Source organism: Temnothorax americanus, unplaced genomic scaffold (assembly GCF_048541705.1).
Source record: "Temnothorax americanus isolate GAGA-0224 unplaced genomic scaffold, ASM4854170v1 Scaffold29, whole genome shotgun sequence".
Classification (NCBI taxonomy): Eukaryota; Metazoa; Arthropoda; class Insecta; order Hymenoptera; family Formicidae; genus Temnothorax; species Temnothorax americanus.
Genome location: NW_027509432.1, coordinates 2,567,438 through 2,586,051, shown reverse-complemented (window position 1 = coordinate 2,586,051; position 18,614 = coordinate 2,567,438). Strand labels below are relative to the sequence as shown.

General features: G+C 38.9%; 1 protein-coding gene and 1 long non-coding RNA gene across 2 annotated transcripts in view; one reads left to right on the top strand and one right to left on the bottom strand.

The window, feature by feature from the left end:
* Positions 1-18,614, top strand: part of LOC143899913 (uncharacterized) — a 200,390-nt gene that overhangs the window by 54,584 nt on the left and 127,192 nt on the right. Inside the window, exons 5-6 of the long non-coding RNA XR_013257632.1 lie at positions 16,792-16,882; positions 17,464-17,512. This is a non-coding gene — a long non-coding RNA (uncharacterized LOC143899913). The remainder of the gene's footprint in view (positions 1-16,791; positions 16,883-17,463; positions 17,513-18,614) is intronic.
* The window catches only part of LOC143899897 (spondin-1), a 162,919-nt gene that overhangs the window by 36,378 nt on the left and 107,927 nt on the right, over positions 1-18,614 (bottom strand). Inside the window, exons 3-4 of the mRNA XM_077410672.1 lie at positions 6,049-6,362; positions 3,537-3,716 (exon numbers count right to left, since the gene is read on the bottom strand). Coding sequence (XP_077266798.1) covers positions 3,537-3,716; positions 6,049-6,362 — 494 coding nt within the window. The remainder of the gene's footprint in view (positions 1-3,536; positions 3,717-6,048; positions 6,363-18,614) is intronic.

Sequence of the window (18,614 nt, the reverse complement as noted above, 5' to 3'; positions counted from 1 at the left end):
TAATTTAGAATATTGTTTTTATGTCATTATTTATCTTAATTTATTAAGAAAATTTACCTTAATAAGTGGTATTATTTAACGCTGTCTGCCATCATTACATACAAAAGTCTTCCGAAATCTACTCTAAATTAGGTACATATATATATAATTAATTCTAATTTAAAAATATATTTTTAAATTATATATCAAATAAAATATTTTTTAGAAACTTATATAAATCGTTTTCTGAAAAACATACATTTTCGTGTAAAGGAGTATCAAAATACTGTAGTTTTTTATATAATTATAACTACGATAATGCATTTTATACATTATTATTTCTATCGAAGCATTTTTTGAGAAAACTCCGCACTGAGAATGCTAATAAGAGATTCGACACGACTAACCCGATATATAGATTGAATCTTTAATTGTATATGCCCGGAGAGATACTTCTGTATATTTTACCACTTGAGAATAGTATTTACTGCGAGCTTTTACAAAATTAATTTTAAATCATGGTTTTATTTTGCTCGGTATAATTGGGTTAGCATACAAATATGCCATCCCAAGAAAATATCCCGAGAAAATTCCAAATTAAATCGGTTATATTGTTATTTTTTAATTAAATTTTTCTTTTTTACCTTAGTAACTTCCTTCTTTCCATTTAAGAACTAAATTTTTAATCTTTTCGCAGACGTTGCTATGCCGCATCTTCTGCCGCAAATTTAATTTTGGGAACGTGTTTTCATTAAATAATAAATTTTGGTATGCTAAGTTCATTGTTGTTTCAAGGAATTTATAACAAGCCTGCTTCAAATTTCTTAAATTAATAATTATTAAACGAATTATCAGTTGAATTATTCCAAGTCTTATTGCATACTTTATTAAGAGATAATTTTACGATATTTAATATATACGTATACTGCGCAAATCCAAGTGGCAAATGTGTTATTTTTACATGCATAAACGTTTAAAAATGACACACTTGACTAAAACTCTTTTTACATGTTTCTTTATGTGTTAAATTACGTCATTTAATCGTAATTAAAATTTAATACGTTCAATCGTGTTAATTGACATGATTTAAAATGGAAAGAAATGTGGTGAGAAGAGCTTCAGCTAAAATAACACACTTGGACTTGCAGTGTAAATATATTATAAGTGACAAAAGTGGAATTACTGAATTTATTATTCAACGGTCGTTCGTATTGCAAGCATGCCTCGTAAAATAATGTGACTTTGTACAATCTACTCGTTAATTTTCATTTCTATACCCGATCATACCTCCATTATTCAAAGTTCTCAAGAAGCCAAGTGGCGTAAACAAACGTTCTCGATTTCGCGAACACTTGACACCGGACACTTTGGGGCGATAATGGGCGCGTTGTTGTACGAAATGGGCATTACATTAGGCGGTAGTCTGATTTTCAGTTTAATGGAGTTCCGGAAGCGTAAAGTTTAATGGAAACAGTGGGGTCGCGAGCGCAGCTGCGGGCACTTCTCCTTCTCGGGGGGGTTGAAACTGGCTCTTGATAGCCACTCGTGAAAATGCTTTGCGAGAGAAATAAAATAATACATTATACATATATTACAGTAATTGCGTAAGCATATTTTAAGCGCCAATATAGGCTACGTAATAAACAACAATTTGGTTTAGTTTTGTTTGAACAAAACTCGAAACTCTTAAGATATTATTTACAACATTATTCTGCTTAAATGCCTTTGGTAACAGATAAATATTAGAAACATGAAATATTAGGAATAAAAAAACACAATAAATTAATTAAGAATCATTAATAATAAGAAGGTAATTTTTTAAAAGTACATTGAACTATATAATCTTACGATTTCGATCTTACGTTGTAAATCACTTTTTATTCCGCCTTTATCTAAAACGGATTGACAAATCTGTTGGAAGTATTAGCAAGTGCAGATTACGTTATCATAACCGGGCAAAAGTCAAAAGAGAAGTCGAAGGATGGTGAGAAAACGGTGAGAAAACGGTGAGAGAGAACGAGCTGCGAGAATGTATATCGGATTAGCGATAGAAGTTTGGTAATTAAGTGGTAAGTGAGGCTGAATAAGGGGGAGAAATTTAGTATAGGCAGGCCATCCCTTTGCTCTATGGAAAAGCGGAAGCAGAGGTGACACGAGTCAAAGAGAGGTCGGAAGCAGAGAGGCGGATGAAGTGGAGTCAGTCAGGGAAGAAGGATGGACTGTAGGCAGAGATAATTAGCGAGTTAATATACGAGTCGTTGCTTCTCGAATTTCGTTACCGCGAGTATCATGCTGTGGCTAGGAATAAGATCTTAAAAGACTGTTATGACTGTGAATTTTCGGTCAATTAGGTTATTCATGTTTGAACGATGTGTATAATCTTTGCGATATCGCGATTAAAATATATATAAGCGTTAATTTGATTTTACTTTAATATTATCCGATCTATCTGTTAAAAAATCATAAGGAGCGTACATTTTTACATATTAAAAATTTAAGTTCAAGATACTCGGATTTTTTTCACGATAAAATCTTATGAAGTAAGTTTTTGAAATAATCTTCGCCATAATACTTAACTGACTCTCGGGCGAAAAAACTGGGTTCAAGATATCAGTTTGGCAATGAGGCGGAAGATAGTTTCGCGAAGATAGCTTCGATGTTTGCAGGAATACAAATTGAAGGAGGACGAATTTGTTCGCATTTTCGCATGGCTTCGGAAAACAAATATTTGCGTTGAGTCGAGGCACCCTTCTTGCGCGTCGAAAATGTATTTAATATTATGCAGTGTAGGGGGGAAAGGGGTGTAGAGGTTAAAACAATTCAGCGATCGTATTTGGAAGCAAATTCCCGTTGCAAAATATCAAGAGAAAATGACATATAATTTTTCCATAAATATTTAAAATGTGTTTTGTCCCGTTTGCAAAGATCAGCGGAAATATATAATAAATTTCAATATTATACCTCATGCTCGATATATGAAAATTGGCACAATAATAAAGCAATGTCCGGTCTCGCATTATCCTGCAGACTGTATTATCGGACCGACAAGAAATTATTAGATTGTTTAAACAGCGAATGCAATTAATCAGTTTTATGCTGACACTGATATTGTCAGAGCATTTATTGCGTAGCATATCAATACCAGGGAAATAAATTAATGGCTATTATACTGAAGCTCGATGTTCTTTTAATGGGCTGCTGCTGCGCGGCTATTTTATCAGACGACAAAAGAGCTCTCGTGAAATCGAAGCATTAAATGCGCAAAAAAGAAGATGAGGTAATATCGAACCACTAAAAGTCAATCATGTAATTTGTTCCTAATTTTTTGAAAAACAAAACGTTTCAAAGTAATTCAGTTTCAAAAGATCCATTTATCTTATCACTTTTTCATGCGAGTAGAAAAATTTCCGATTTTTGCACTCAGTTTCAAGATAATTGCGCAAATACGCGTTTATGTAAAAATTCCATTTTTACCAAGTTAATCAATTTATTTCACACGATGAATTAATGCGAAGAAAATAAAGGATCACGCGTATACGAAGATATGAGATATGTACCTTGGTGAATGTGAGAGTAGCTATCGGCGGTAGACGAGGTAGATTCGGATAATAGAAGCTTCCCGCGGGATGTGCCGGATATCGGGATGTGATCCTGTAAGCGATTCCTTGGGGCTGCGTCGGCCAGTTGGCAGCCGTAAATGTGAAGCCGTTATCCGTGCCCCCATCCAGCGGGTCGAGCTGTTGAAAAAGGAATAACGGAAGGTGGTTAAACGGGGGCATTTTTCGAGCATTCGCGGATTTTAGCGGGATGACAGGGCGCGCAGCGATATTCGCGGAGATAGACGCATAAATTATAGTATTTCGCGACCAGCGATGCTCAGACATCTGACTTCCCGGGGCTGATTCAAGCGCGATTTACATTTTGTATTCGTATTTCATGTGACCGTAATGATCGTCCAAAATCCCGACTGGAAATTAAACTAAGGTCCAAATAAGGACCATATAATATTTGCCTGATTTAGTTGTCAGGAACTGATACTATTGCCTTATCGGTATCTAAGTAATCGTGTAACGCAGTTTTTCTATAAGGTCCTTATAAGTTATCACAATCAGGCCCTTGTCAAATTTATATTAGGTCCTCATAAGGGAAATATATAAGGTATGACGCGCATATTCACCCGACATAAAAAAATATTATTTATTTTGAAATTTTATTACTATTTTTTAACTAAATTTGTTTCTTAAGATGCAGTCTATGATTATATATATTTTCTCGTATTTGAAAAATCACTTACCTTGGTGGGATTCGAACTCGGGACCTCTGGATCGTGAGCTAACTGCCTTACGTTGTGGACTACTTCTTAATTTGATGTAAGTGTTATATATAATTTACATATGTCATAACAAGCGCAAATATACAATTTTTCAAAAATTATTTATTTTAAGAAACAAATTTAATTTAAAAAGAGTAATAAAATTTTGAATTGGCTATATGATATATAATATTATATTAATATTATATGATGAAAGAAGACGAATTGTACTTCTTACAATAATAATATTAGTCAAATAAAAAAGAACCGCAATGTGTGTGTGTGTGTGTGTGTGTGTGTGTGTGTGTGTGTGTGTGTGTGTGTGTGTGTGTGTGTGTTTTATTATAGATATTATATTAATAATATTAGATTAATTTTGATGACCTTTGAAACCTTGTGTATTAGGGGTTACTCAAAAAAATCCTGATTATTGCCTTCTCAGACGCGACAGGTTAGAATATCTAATTATTTTTTAGGGCAAACTGGCAAGGTCCTGACTGGTGCCGTATCAAGCATGCCTAGTTATATAATAATGCCAATTATAATTGATGATGTTAGCTTCACAAAACTTTTATATACATTATAGGTACAACTTTTATTCGATTAAGCACATATGTACATTATCTCGATCAGGACCTAAATTATATAACCCTATCAAAATTCTGATAAAACAAGACTAACATGTCTTAATCGGGGCCTGTTTATGTCACCCTATAAAATTCGGCATTTGTAATTACTATTTTCCGATAAGGCATGTATACAGGGTCTTCATAAAGACCTGATCAGAATACTTGAATAAACTTACTTTCAAACGTGTTTAATTATAGCCCGATTGAGTAATAATAAGGACCTAATCGGGTTGGCCTTAGTAAGGCATGCCTTAAGAATATCCGGTCAGGTCCTTGTGATATGTCGGGCCAATTTCCATATCAAACTTCTGATAGAACAAGACTAACACGTCCTAATCGGGGCCTGTTTATGTAACTCTATAAAATTCAGCATTTGTAATTAATATTTTCCGATAAGGCATGTATACAGGGTCCTCATAAAGACATGATCAGAATACTTGATTAAACTTTACTTTCAACCGTGTTATAATTAGCCCGATTGAGTAATAATAAGGACCTAATCGGGTTGGCCTTAGTAAGGCATGCCATAAGAATATCAGGTCAGGTCCTTGTGATATGTCGGGCCAATTTCCATATCAAACTTCTGATAGAACAAGACTAACACGTCCTAATCGGGGCCTGTTTATGTAACTCTATAAAATTCAGCATTTGTAATTAATATTTTCCGATAAGGCATGTATACAGGGTCCTCATAAAGACATGATCAGAATACTTGATTAAACTTACTTTCAACCGTGTTATAATTAGCCCGATTAAGTAATAATAAGGACCTAATCGGGTTGGCCTTAGTAAGGCATGCCTTAAGAATACCCGGTGAGGTCCTTATGGTATGTCGGGCCAATTTCCAGTCGGGATGTATTTTATTTAAATAACGACCTGAATAATTGAACAAGTACGGTGAGCGTACAACGCAAAAATAATTTCCCGTTATTATTGTATACTTTAAGTTACATTAGTTTATAAAGATAAATCTATGTGACAATTATTGATAGTGCTTTGATAAAGTACTAGATATGTTGCATTATACATTTTCCGCGTTGCATCTATTTTAATTTTCTCATTTACGCGACGAATTTCGGTCACATTGACACATTGAGTTTCATGCGCATTACTGCCAAATGTAATTACCTCTACGGTAACGGTATCGACCCAATTGCCCTCGACGCACAGTTGGAAGGAATCCACGCCTACGAACCAATCGGGACTGGGATTGATGCGCGCCATAATGCTAATTAGAGTATGATTGCCGTCCAAGAAGGCCCGCGTGACGCTCGTGCCTTCGCCTTGAGGAATCGGGGGACCCGTGAATGAGTGAAGGCTGTTTGGCGAGTCCCCATCCGCGTCCAGTCCATCGGCTCTTCCGGTTTCCACGTATAATCTGGCGCCCGTGGACAGTCTCTCGCCTAATCTATACAGAGTGTATGTCGAGTCGTGCGTTCGACCTGCAACAACACACAATTGGGCCTTTTATTATAACAACTCGTTGAAATACTTACGACCTAGTTATATAAATCCGACATATTTTTAGCACGGAATTTCTGTGACAATGATGACTATTAAGAAAGAAAAAGAAAGTTATTGTAAATCGATGCTTGATATATTACACGTATATATTTCACATGAATATTTCATTCATCTGAAGTGAAGAGCGCCTGATGAAGCGTTTGTTTCTCATGTTGCGAAACGCGACGATTATATACTTTCGCGTAACCGTTATATTCAACTGGCGATGAAACAACGACCGCGCCGCGATGCAAATGCGTTTAACGATCAATTACCCTTGCCGAGTATCCCGGAAACCGTTCGTCGTCCTGTTTTCGTTGCTCTGGGCGCGTTAAGTAGCGCGCGTTTAAGGCGCTTCGTTAACGGTGGGATTCATTGCTTTTGTCGCGAGAGTAGCCGCTCGACGACGCGGAAGCCGCTCTCGAGATAGCCGAATTAATGCCGAGGGAGAGAAAGGACGAGAGCATTTAATTTATAGTCAATTAATATTACCGCTCGAGATTCGTTGTCCGCTACTTCGGAAATAGTGCGCCATTCCAACGGAGACTCGTGCATACACACACGCACGCACACACATGTACACACACCGATCCCACGCGACACATCCCATGCTCGCGCGCGTCCGCAACGCAATCCTGAAAAATCTCTTGGACAATCTTCTCTGACGTGCTTCACCCCGTGTCTCGTCGGTTTTACCCCCCCCCCTGGACCCGGCATTCATCGTCACGCACGATTTAACAATCGATCGATGGCGAATAAACGACGGCCGGGTGTCCCGCGCCGTTGAAAAACTAACGTCGCTTCAGACGGAATTGCGGCCGGTATTAGTACGCTACACGTGCAGCTTTTACCCCGCACCATCCATTCGCTTCTTTTCTTCGAGCCCTTTTTACCGAGGACTCGCGGAATTTTAATCAGGAATCGACGGAACATCCGGCGCAATTAAACCCCACGTGTCGTAATTCTCGGAAAACTTAAGTACTTTTTGCGATACTGTCGTATCTGAAATAGGATAAACGTTAAAATTTCACGTTTGATATAGAAAGTAATTTTTTAATCAATTAATTTCTATTTACGATTTCTTGTCAATTAAAATTTAATTAATTAAATTTCCGATTAATTTTGTCTTCGCGAAGTTTCCTATATATATATATTTCAGTAAAGAAAACATTAATTTCGGATTTGTCAAAGGATAATCATCGTGAAATGCTGCGCAAACTTTCCGAAACACGCTGTGCGTATACCTGCCGTGTTTTTATTGCGTCCAGTTATTCGCCAAAATGTTACGCGATGCGGTTTCTCATTCCATTCGTGGGCGAACAAAACCGAAACGTAGCTTTCAAAGGGATCGAAATAGTTCTCGTGCCGGCAGTGGTCCCGCCGAGTTCGAAGGAGACGTAATTAGTTACGAAATTAGTGGAAACCGCGAGGGATATGGACTGCGTGCGCGTTGGCAGAACGTGAAATAGGCTATTTCGCTGTAATTTCGGCGGAAACTGTCGATCATATACCTGCGTCGTTTTGTCGTAAAAAATCAAGAACTGAAATTCGATCATGGAAAAAATTCGCAACATGTAAATATGAAATAGACTTCTACAAGTGTAAGAAGTTCTGCACATCGAACACATACAAAGTTTAGTTTATAGCGATAAAATTTTGTGCTATTTCAGAAATTGACATGCTAATGTTGTCTTATTTATATTTTTTGCTTTGTTATAATTATTCAAATTATGCCTTATTTAAATGAGAGCGAACAATTCTTTTTTTGTGATTTAACGCACGTTCTCCGATTTTCGTTAAATCTGAATAAATCTTTGTACAACGCGCTCTCCTGAATTAATCCAACAGACGTGGGCAGAGTATTACATTGCCTTACGAAAGCAAGCTGAAAAAGTCATTAAAGTCGACTCGTGGCTTAAATTGGCCTCGTTAATTAGATTAATTAGTATTGACCCGCTTCTCTCACAACCGTTCCAGTCTGATCCCTGTCTGTCTTGCGGCGTCTTCTCTCCCGCCTTGCTCTCGCTTGCCTGGGGCAGACAGAATTTATGAATGAATATTATCCTCCCTTTGAAACTCCATCTGTCTCTAACCGGTCGGTAATTTGTAATTTCATCAGGACTTAAATAGACGTTGATTCCATCCCGCAAATTACATTCGCAAACAGTGGCGCGTTTTATTAATTCCGCTCGTTCCTGGCGGCAAAGTCGCCTCTTTTCAACAGGATCTTCGTTCTTTAAGTGGCCTTATATTAATGATCATTATTCAGGAAAATCTTCCCAGATGTCTGCTTTATATTTCGTGGATTGCGAAAATAAAAAGTGATTTCGCGGAGGGAAACGAAAATAAATATAAAATTCAAACTCCGTCTTCCTTCATCTTCTTTCGAGATTTGAAATAATTCTGACGCAGATTAACGTTCTTCAATTTTGACCTAAATTGATCTGATTTTCTGACACTCGTCATGAAAAGTATATGCGACGTCAACGCGGCACGTAATTCGAATCGATCGTTTCTTGGCATCAATCGAATGTTTTATTATAAGTGAATATCGACAATTTCCTCTGATGTATATGCGAATCTTCCGTTGTTTTGTTCGAAGCGCTATTCAATAAAAATCCGATCATTGAGAGATACTTTATGGAAATAGCATAGCAAATTTTGTCGCGATTTCGCGCGAAAGTTCTCTCTGGAATAAATAAGAAATGCGATTCGATCAACCTATCGGAACCACGCACCTCTGCTATTCGCCCGAGAGATTTCTTTTTTTTTTTATATTCGACAACCCTGCGACATATTCGAGCGGTAAGAACGAGGGCTGAAGGAACTTGGAACGAAGATTGACGACACGACGAACGCGAATGGGCCCGCGGTTCAATTCGCGAAATTCAATGTCGCTAAATTTAAACTTCTAGACGGTGAAATCAATCCACCTAATGATCGTCATAATTCACCCTGTCAAAGAATTCGCGAGGCGACGAGCTGCTTTCTTTCACGATAATTGTACAATTAAAGCGCAATGCGACAAAAGTATCATTGCATTTTCTTGTCAAATGCACGAAGCATGAATTTCTATTTATTTAACAAAGAAATTTGTCTAAAAAGAATTTAAAAAATCAATGGCGTATTCAGGAAGGTCTTTTAACAGTCCTTGATTATAACTTCAATGTATTTCTCGATCATGTTTCGAAGGAGTGTGCACGAAGAATCGGATGAAACACGATAATCGTTTTTCGCGAAGACGTTCGTCTAGATTTAAACGAGCATCTCTGCGCTTTCCGCATAGTATTCAATTTTCACGCCGGTACTATATCAAAGCCTGTGCGTCTTAAAGCGGTCGAATTTCTGATGAACAAGAGGGATAAGAACAATGTCGGCTGGGGTGGCTTTCGGATTGGCTCGTGGCGCTTCATTCAGCGAAATCGACCGGGCCGTAATTGAAATGCGAACAAAGCTCGCTCGTGACAATACGCGACCTTTAATTAGTGCCGCGACTGAAGAACGCGACGAGCCGGGGGGTTTGCTCGTCGCGCCGAACTTATCCCGCGCGTTTCCGTAAGTTCGCGAAAGTGCTTAGAGCAAACAAGCGTGATTTGACAAATTGCGCGCGATCGCGTCGGGAAAACGAAGTCGTTCATTTCGGCGGCTGAAGAATGAACGTGCGCGTAGACATCGAGATTGATAAATTCGTGGCGGACGATGGCAGGGGTATAGAAGTTGGATTGATAGTAGCGCGTGGCAGAGGGGCAACGAGTTTCGTGCCGGCTGGCTGTAAATGTTTCCAGTTCCTTCAGAGCGGAGGAGCTGGGAAAGTCCGGATTATACTCCAGACTGGATGAAAATTCGAGTAGGAAGACGCTCTGCGCCTCTTCCGCCGGCAGTTCTTTGTTCGTCTTCATCTTCCTCGGAATTGGCGTCTGAAACAACTTTTCAACTTTCCCGGGAAGGAGCCGAGAGGCGGCGATCGTGGCCGACTTAGGTCACGAAGAGATTCCGCGCCGGAATCTCTTGTGTGACTGTCAGACGGTGTGAGAGAGGTTATTGCTATATTCGAAATTCGATCCTTGAAACTCCCGTTCTCGATGTTCGAACGGTCCATCGAGCGTGAGAAAATTATAAGAGTGCGGGTCTTAAGGACGTGCGATACTGCAGTTTCCTCCACTGTAGATCTCTGCTCTCCTCATTCCCTTGCCTTTTCCTTACCCTTCTTCGACACATTCTAATATTTCTATAAGGATTTTATTTTATCCGCGCGATTATCTTTTTGGAAGCGCGTATTCGCGCTTCGTTCCTTAATTGGTTGAGAGTCCGTTTATGTGCACCTAGGGAGAAATATCACCAATGGAGAACTTTTACTACTATTGTCGTGTCTATTTAAGGCGATAGGCGTTTCATACGTTTGAGACGCATGATTTAACTGTTATGGTATATTTTCCCACCATGAAGTTCAAGCGCTATTTTTATTCCACTTTTTATAGCAGAATTTAACATCTCGCGGATTTTATTTGATTTATTTCAGTTATATGATTATTATCATTTAAAAGATCTGCTCGTTTTCAGTATTTCTTGGTTCTATATAGAATTAATATTACTGAAGGAAAATTTTATCTGCACTATTGCCGCATTGTTTAAGATTACAGCCACTTTTTATATTAACGATACGTTTCTGCGTCTGTACGTGAGTTAATATTAACGCAGACGTATAATTAAACTTTACACCGGTAATTATCACAGTACTGTTTCATTAGATACTGCACTAGCATAATTCTGCCTTGTATTTTTCTTCGAGGCTTTATACCGCGTTTCGCGCGCGCGCGAGCTAATATTCCTTTATTTTAACTACTTGGTTACTTTTTTGCAGACTTTTTCTCATCTCGTTCTTTCACTTCACATTTAAGTATCTCTTTATATATAGGTTAAAAGAACTAGTGCCATCGATAAAAAACTGTTACTGCTATCGATTCCCTACATGTACATTACACGATCCGGCATTACGCGGGTGTATAACTTAATAACCGGAAAATATCTGTATTACGTGGTAAATTGACACGGTTTTTCTCAATAGCTTACAATAAAATAACGCTAGCGGTACAATGTAGTGTTTTCAGTCTCTACATATCGCTCCCATCTTTATCGCAGTGAGATACTTCAACCTCTTGATTGATTTTCATCGATTTTTTATGCTGAGATCCTTTTTGAGTTATCTTTTTTTATCGTAATTTTTTATAAAAATTTTAGTTGTATTGTTCTCTCCTTGCCTGTAATATTTTTTAAAGATAATGTTTTTGTCATAATAATAATTCTATGAAGGAAGGAAATTAGTTTTGTAACTAAAACGATGAAAGTTTGAAAGTTTTTTATCGACTAAAATTTTGTATTAAAATGTATATTCATAAAATTTAGAGCTATTAACTATCGATCCATTTGGCATTTAATGTACTCTGGCAGGCATGCCCCTATTCGTTGTACATTTATGAAGAAGAGAGCGGAAGGAACGGGTTGCTTCATCTTCGAGAAATTTAATAGAGCAACGCGAGACCCTTTATCTTTTGGCACTGTTGCCAAAATTGGTATTATTGTCAGTAAATTTTCTTGGTACATGTGTACAAAAAGCTGCTTCTTATGAGACTATATCCAATTATTTTCGTGCAATACGATTATCCTATTTTGTCTTGTGTCTGATCTAATCTGTAGTCAACTATTCGACGTACAAGTTGAGTAATTTACTGTACTATAATATGTTACGCTAAATCACATTATATATTTCACATATCATACTGTTAATACAATATTAATAACATTGTATGTACGTGTAATACGAGTTTCTTGCATAAAACGCAAGATTTGGCTGGTCAATGGTTTAAAATATTAATGTTTTCTCGCTACCTGAAGAAATTACAAAAATGTCAGAACGTTTCTCGCTTGATGTCCAATAAAACCGTGTTGCGCTGTAAACAGATGGCCCAGTTTTCGTATAATTTCACGACGATAAAGCCGAAGAAGCTTTTACACCGCGCTGATGTAGTACGCGGCGAAAGAAATTTATGTCTAGCCGTATGGTCAATAAATTATAACTGTATTTTCGTATACATTCAAGTTCCAAATATCACATCAGAATATGCTTAATCTTTAAAATTTAATAATATGGAGCATTTCAAGTCACATATTTATTTCGTTTTGTGTCTTTGCATGATAAATTTTATTATGCATTTTAAATTATATCAAAACTTTTTTTTATAAATATTGTAACGCATTTTTTTAAAACAAGTGACCAAATCTTTTTATAGGATAGGAACCATATAATCTTACTTCTGCATCTCTCCCTCACATTTCTTAATCAATTAAGAAGAACTACTGTATAAGTTAGTTCTTAGTTTATAAGACTTCTCTCGCGCATGGAACTAGAGCTACTTCGTGCTGAGTGGATCGGCTTGTCCTTCGCGAACTTAATGAGGCACCACGGGGCTCTCCATTTCTGCCAAACTGCTGCGGGTAATAATACGGGTAAATCTACTATACGCGCTCTGTATACTTGTACCCGTATATCCATACATACGCATGTTTCACATAAATGCATACGAAGGACGACACGGTCAAAGGGTTGAGGGGAGGGACGAATACGGGTGACGTTACGGAGGATTTGGGGGTGAAATCGAGGGGGAGGCGATGTGTTTAGGAGAGGCTCCCAAAGCGAAGTCTCTTCGTGGGTAGCACGATCCAACTTGATACAACTTTCCTAACAAGCCGGCCTTAACTTGGCGCAACCGCGAGCCGTCTGTGCCATGCATCGCGCGTGCAACTGCGCCTCGCACTGCATCTTCCTGTTCTTCCCCTAACGCGCCGCGCGTGTCCCCGGCATCTGCACCTGCACGAGAGAGCTCTTCTCTCTTCGCGGATGTATGAAACGCGTGAGCAGGAACGTGTTCCTGCAAAGTGGATAACATAATTCCGCTGTGACGATACTGTTGTTTCGCGCGATGCGACGGCTAGTTTTGTACATCGCCAGTTTGGTGACTTATTGTTAGAGATGGGCATCTTACGTCCTGGGAAAGAAAGAAAAGATTACAAGACACGACTTTCCGGATCCGTTGTCATCAGATCTTTCGGTGAATAATCTTTAGAATATGGAGATCTTTTTTAGATATGGTTTTAAATCGGGGAAAATCCGAGCTGTATTCTTTTTCAAAAATATCTTTAAAATAAATCGACGGACAAAAGGTGGCGGATAATTAATATTTTTATATCTCATTGAGTACAGAGTCAAATAGGATATCGTACTTCTGTTATAAAGTCAAATTTATTAAACATATAGATTCGGCTGTTAATTCCGTTCGGATTATCGTACTGAGTATATTGAATTAACATTAATTAATTGGGCATCTGGTTTCTGATTGCACTGGAATTATTTAATTATGTCGAATTTTGCAATTCAATATCTTGACACGCAATGTATTTGCAGTTGCGTGAATATATCACGTTATATAATATCAAATTGCAATCATGATAGGTTAATTATGGCGATTGTCACAATTCAATACCTATATACAATACGTACAATACATTTACCTACGTCTCAGATTCGAAATTTCCCTAAAAAAATATTTCATGGAATTGATTTCCTCAAGCTATTAGGGGAAACCAAAGGGTTCCCCGTTTAATTATTTAAAACGCTATAATTTATTGGAATTAAACTAATTCCACCATGATAATTTGGATCTGCTGTTGCGAGTTGTTAAATTTATGATTGCAAGTCTTTATTTAAAATATTAAGGACATTCTTTGTCCCATTACGAAAGTGCGACGTTCGGAAAGATTTTCAGTTACCGGAATTTGAAACCTCCGTCTGTCGCAGTCGATATTTAGCGTCTCGCGCCGTAAGTGCGATACTCTCTCGATATCGATCCGTATTCCCCCTTATCGCGATGAACCGGCAAATGGATGGCGTGGGCAACGTTCCCCCGGAAATGGGGCATTTCGAATGTCCAAAATTGAGAGCAACCACCACTGCCCCAGTGGTGGGTAACGAAAAGGGGTTTACGGAGCCACGGTGTTCGCGTCTAGGAAGGAAATGAACATTCGCTCGCCTAGATTTCTCGGGAAACGAGCGATTATCGAACACGTAATCGAACGGCACGTCGGCGTCGTCGATTGGCGGAGACGAATGGCATGTATTATTGCGAATACCGCGCGGCCCTATCTAGGCACGACGGTCGGTTTGTCGGCGAAGTTTATCGGAAACGATAATTAGCATACATCAAACAAAGCGACCGGTGACGAGAAACCACGCGAATAATTTCACTCACGGGAGATACAAATGATGCGGCGGGTAAACGTTGCCGTTGAATATTGCTGAAATAAACACGCATGATTAGACCACGAATTTCGAAGCGAATCGTGATGCATTAATTATGTTTTATTTGGATTAAATTATATTGCCAGACAATTTTTAATTAAAAAATTTAATTAAAATATTTAATAGTTAGTAAAATTAGTTATCGCTACAAGATGGTATATGTTTTGCCGTGCAATCCATGATCTTATAACACTTGGCGAATATTATAGTATATAAAACGATCTCGTATATACGCGCGATCACCGAACAATCCCTACAGCCTTATACCCCCACTCCATCCCCACCACTCATGTTGCCGAGAGCCGCACCTCGCGACCCCCCCCTTTCCAATTTCGGCATTCCTGGCCGCGCTATTATTTTATTATTCGTACGTCGAAGCTCGAGCGGGTGAGTTGTGATTTGTGATGCGTATCGAGTGATCGTCATATATATTATGCTTCAAAATGCGATTGCGATAGAACTACGCCAAACGCAATTTCGATTTTCTTACAACAATTTTCTTCCAAAGATCAACTGTAGGATTGATCATTCTCCCACGATTAGAAAGCGTATCGAGTAAGCGTATCAAAGCAACGGCTATTTACCGAAGGAAATATTTCGCACAGTTTATTCATTCGAAGGAGAAAAATGACGGAAAAATTGCCTGGTCTTTACAGACGCGTGATAATCATTTCCCTAAATTTTCTTAGACAGTCGACTCCTCGAAATACTTCTCGCGCTTTGAAATTCGTCCCGACTGACAATAAAACGTAACTCGCCCCTCAATTCAGATCGTAAAAGCATGCAGTGATACGCGAGTCATCGTATCGAACGACTCGAGTAACGGGAGAGGTATGTACATACATCGTAGTTTGTAGTATACACATTGTCGTTCATTAGCGATTAATTCGAAACCCAAGGTACAGAAGATACATATACATATGTATTTTATAACGCTTTAAATATTTCGTAACGGTATCGATATACGTCACGCGTTTCTCGGAACTCGCGACGCACCGCGCGCCGCGCGGTATTTTTGTTTGCGCAAGGTCGCCGCGCTTTCACTCGCACGCCGAAGCTCGAAGCTCGAACGGGCGGGTCGTGTGATATGCGTATCGCTCCGTGAATCGCAATTGTGCCTCAAGACGCGATCGCGGTTGCGAGTATAGATTATGCGCGATTAATTATATTTCATCGTAATTTATTCTTTACGGACACGCGCAAATCAATTTCTTTAAAACTTCCTTGGACAGTCGGCTCGAGATACGTACACATAATTTTCGCGCTTTAAAGTTCGCGCCGACCGCGATTCCCCGTCGTTTCCGGATCGTGGAGCGTGAAGTGAGTCGCCGTATCGAATGCCGTATCGAATGCTGTATATCGAACTCGAGTAAAGGAGAGCCGTTGTAGCTAGCGCATCGTTCCATTAGCAATCAGTTTGGGACGCAAGCTACGGAATAGAAGATACAACGCGATAATTATTTCGTAACGGTATAATCGACACACGTCGCTCGTTTCTCGCGACACGACGCACCGCGCGATTTAGTTGTTCGTTGACGGCAAGGTGCCGCGCTAGTGTTATTCGCGTGGCGAGACTCGAGTCGTCATTCGGCAGCACTCAGCACTCGGCGTCGGCGGCCGACAACGCGCCGCGACGTTCCATCGTTTATTCTTACGCTTTAACCCTTTCAATACGGTATTAATCTAAAATGAAGATACATTAAACGACTGAATGGTACGCGTAGAAACCAATTTTAACGGCAAATAAAACTTCGGTTCTGAATTTAAACGCGACGGTGTATACGTGTATCTGGAGCCGCGAAGAGGTTAAGGAGCGAGTCAAGCGCGACCGTTCCTTGCGATTAGCGATCAATCTGCATCGCGTACTCTCGTGTCCGCGTCTCGCGAGATTGGAACTTGATATGAGTCCGGAGTTCCGGAGTGCCGTGTACGTCTCGCGACTCTCGTGCACAATTCCCCATTTTGTTCGACAATCGGTTCGCGCGTGATTGTAATCGAGTGTGTTTTCTCGTCAGTGCTGTGCCGTGCGATCGTGCAACCGGAGGAATCTCCTGAGAGGAGGAGGAGGCCTGGGAGGCGTCGGGCGACGGCGGAGCAACTTCCCGGGTAAGTGTCGCTTATTATTTATATATTATTTATTGCTAGAGTGTCTATTGCGATTTATTCTAACTGTCAATTCGGCTGAACGTCAAACGAGGATTAAAGAGAAGAGGGATTTGATGTGCGAAATCTTACGAGACAGTTTGAGAGAAAGAGATTTCTCAAAAGTTTTATATATAATTAACCCTCTGTTCGTATACGTGGGTCTACGGCGTTTGAACCAAAATGACATCTGCCCGCTCGTAACGGTAAAACTCGCAAGAGCCCGCCAGAAAATATTAAATAAACGATATTTATCAAAATTACTATAAAATCGTCAACTACGATGTAGACGGATGTTTTGTGAATTTTTTCAGATTTTTAAAAATACTTTAAGGTAGGAAAAAAATAGCGTCAAACGCGCGTGACAGATCCATGTATACATTCCGAGGGTGCAAAAAAAAAAAAGACAACGTATACAGACATTAAAGTTATATAATCTCGTCGAGTATTTGTTCGAAAGATAAATGTAGAATTCGATATGTACAATAATGTTTAAATATTCTAAACGCTATTATAATTTGGATTTCTGTGTATTTGTGTTACAGATCGACGCTGCTATGACTGGTTGTGACTCCGCTGCTGCGCATCGTATCGGTGAGTGAACAATTTTTTATTTTATACTGACAATGAGATAACGAATCTTTCGCTTTTAAATTCATCTTTTTCTCGTTACAAGAAAATGAATAGCGCAAAGCAAAATATTAAACTCGTACACTGTATTTAACATTTTAGTTAAAAAACTGTTCGTCTATTTTTATTTGTCTCAAATAACATCTCCCGAGGTCGAATCTCTCATTGTCAGACAATTATGATACAGCAACCATAAATAAACTTTTCGATTACGCGTGCAAACTGTACCGAGATCAGCACACGACTATGCACGATATCCCGCGACTAAAACAGTAAAAGGAGGAGCCAAGTGTCACGCGGTTCTTATTAACAGTTGCAAAAATACGTGCGTGAGACATGCCAGGGAGGTAGGAAAGCCAACGATGTGTCCGCGTGCTTCTCCAAATCATTAGCGTCGAGACCTTGTTATTTTTTCATTAAAATCACCCCCGCGGTATTCCTCAGACACGCAGCTCGTGTTTTTCATGCTCGGACGAACGAGCGATATAGTTATACGTTAATTGTTCTGGAAAAACAAAGAGGGTCGGATCGAGATTGTGTATCTTTCGCGAACGACATTATCAGATGAAATATCATTGTATTTTGTCACAAATACGTCAAAGCGCAAACTTGTTATCGTTTCGTTTGCACTATTTCGCATGTTTCGCTATACATTTTTCACAACTATATATCTATAAAGATACAAGTTTCTAGGCGAGCCTCATTAAAATAATAATTCTTTTGGATTTATTTTACGATATAAATTTTAAACTCAGGTAATGGAATTTTAAAAGCAATTTCAAGCTACATTTTCAGTTTAAAGGATGCGTGAAACGAGCGTCTTATATGTGAACGACTGTATATATATTTTTTATAAGTATACAAGCTACGTAATATTCTCTTTATGTCTTTTTTATCTATGGTTTTTCTTATACAAACACGAAAATAATTTTAGATTAGTTTTTGCCTAATTAAGCATTTATCATGCAAATATTTAGTTTCAAAGTCTTCACAGTTGTCACTGACTCCTCGCGCCGCGGCTCCGCGAGAGTGTGTTATACGAGCCGGTGCCGGTGGCAAACAAACG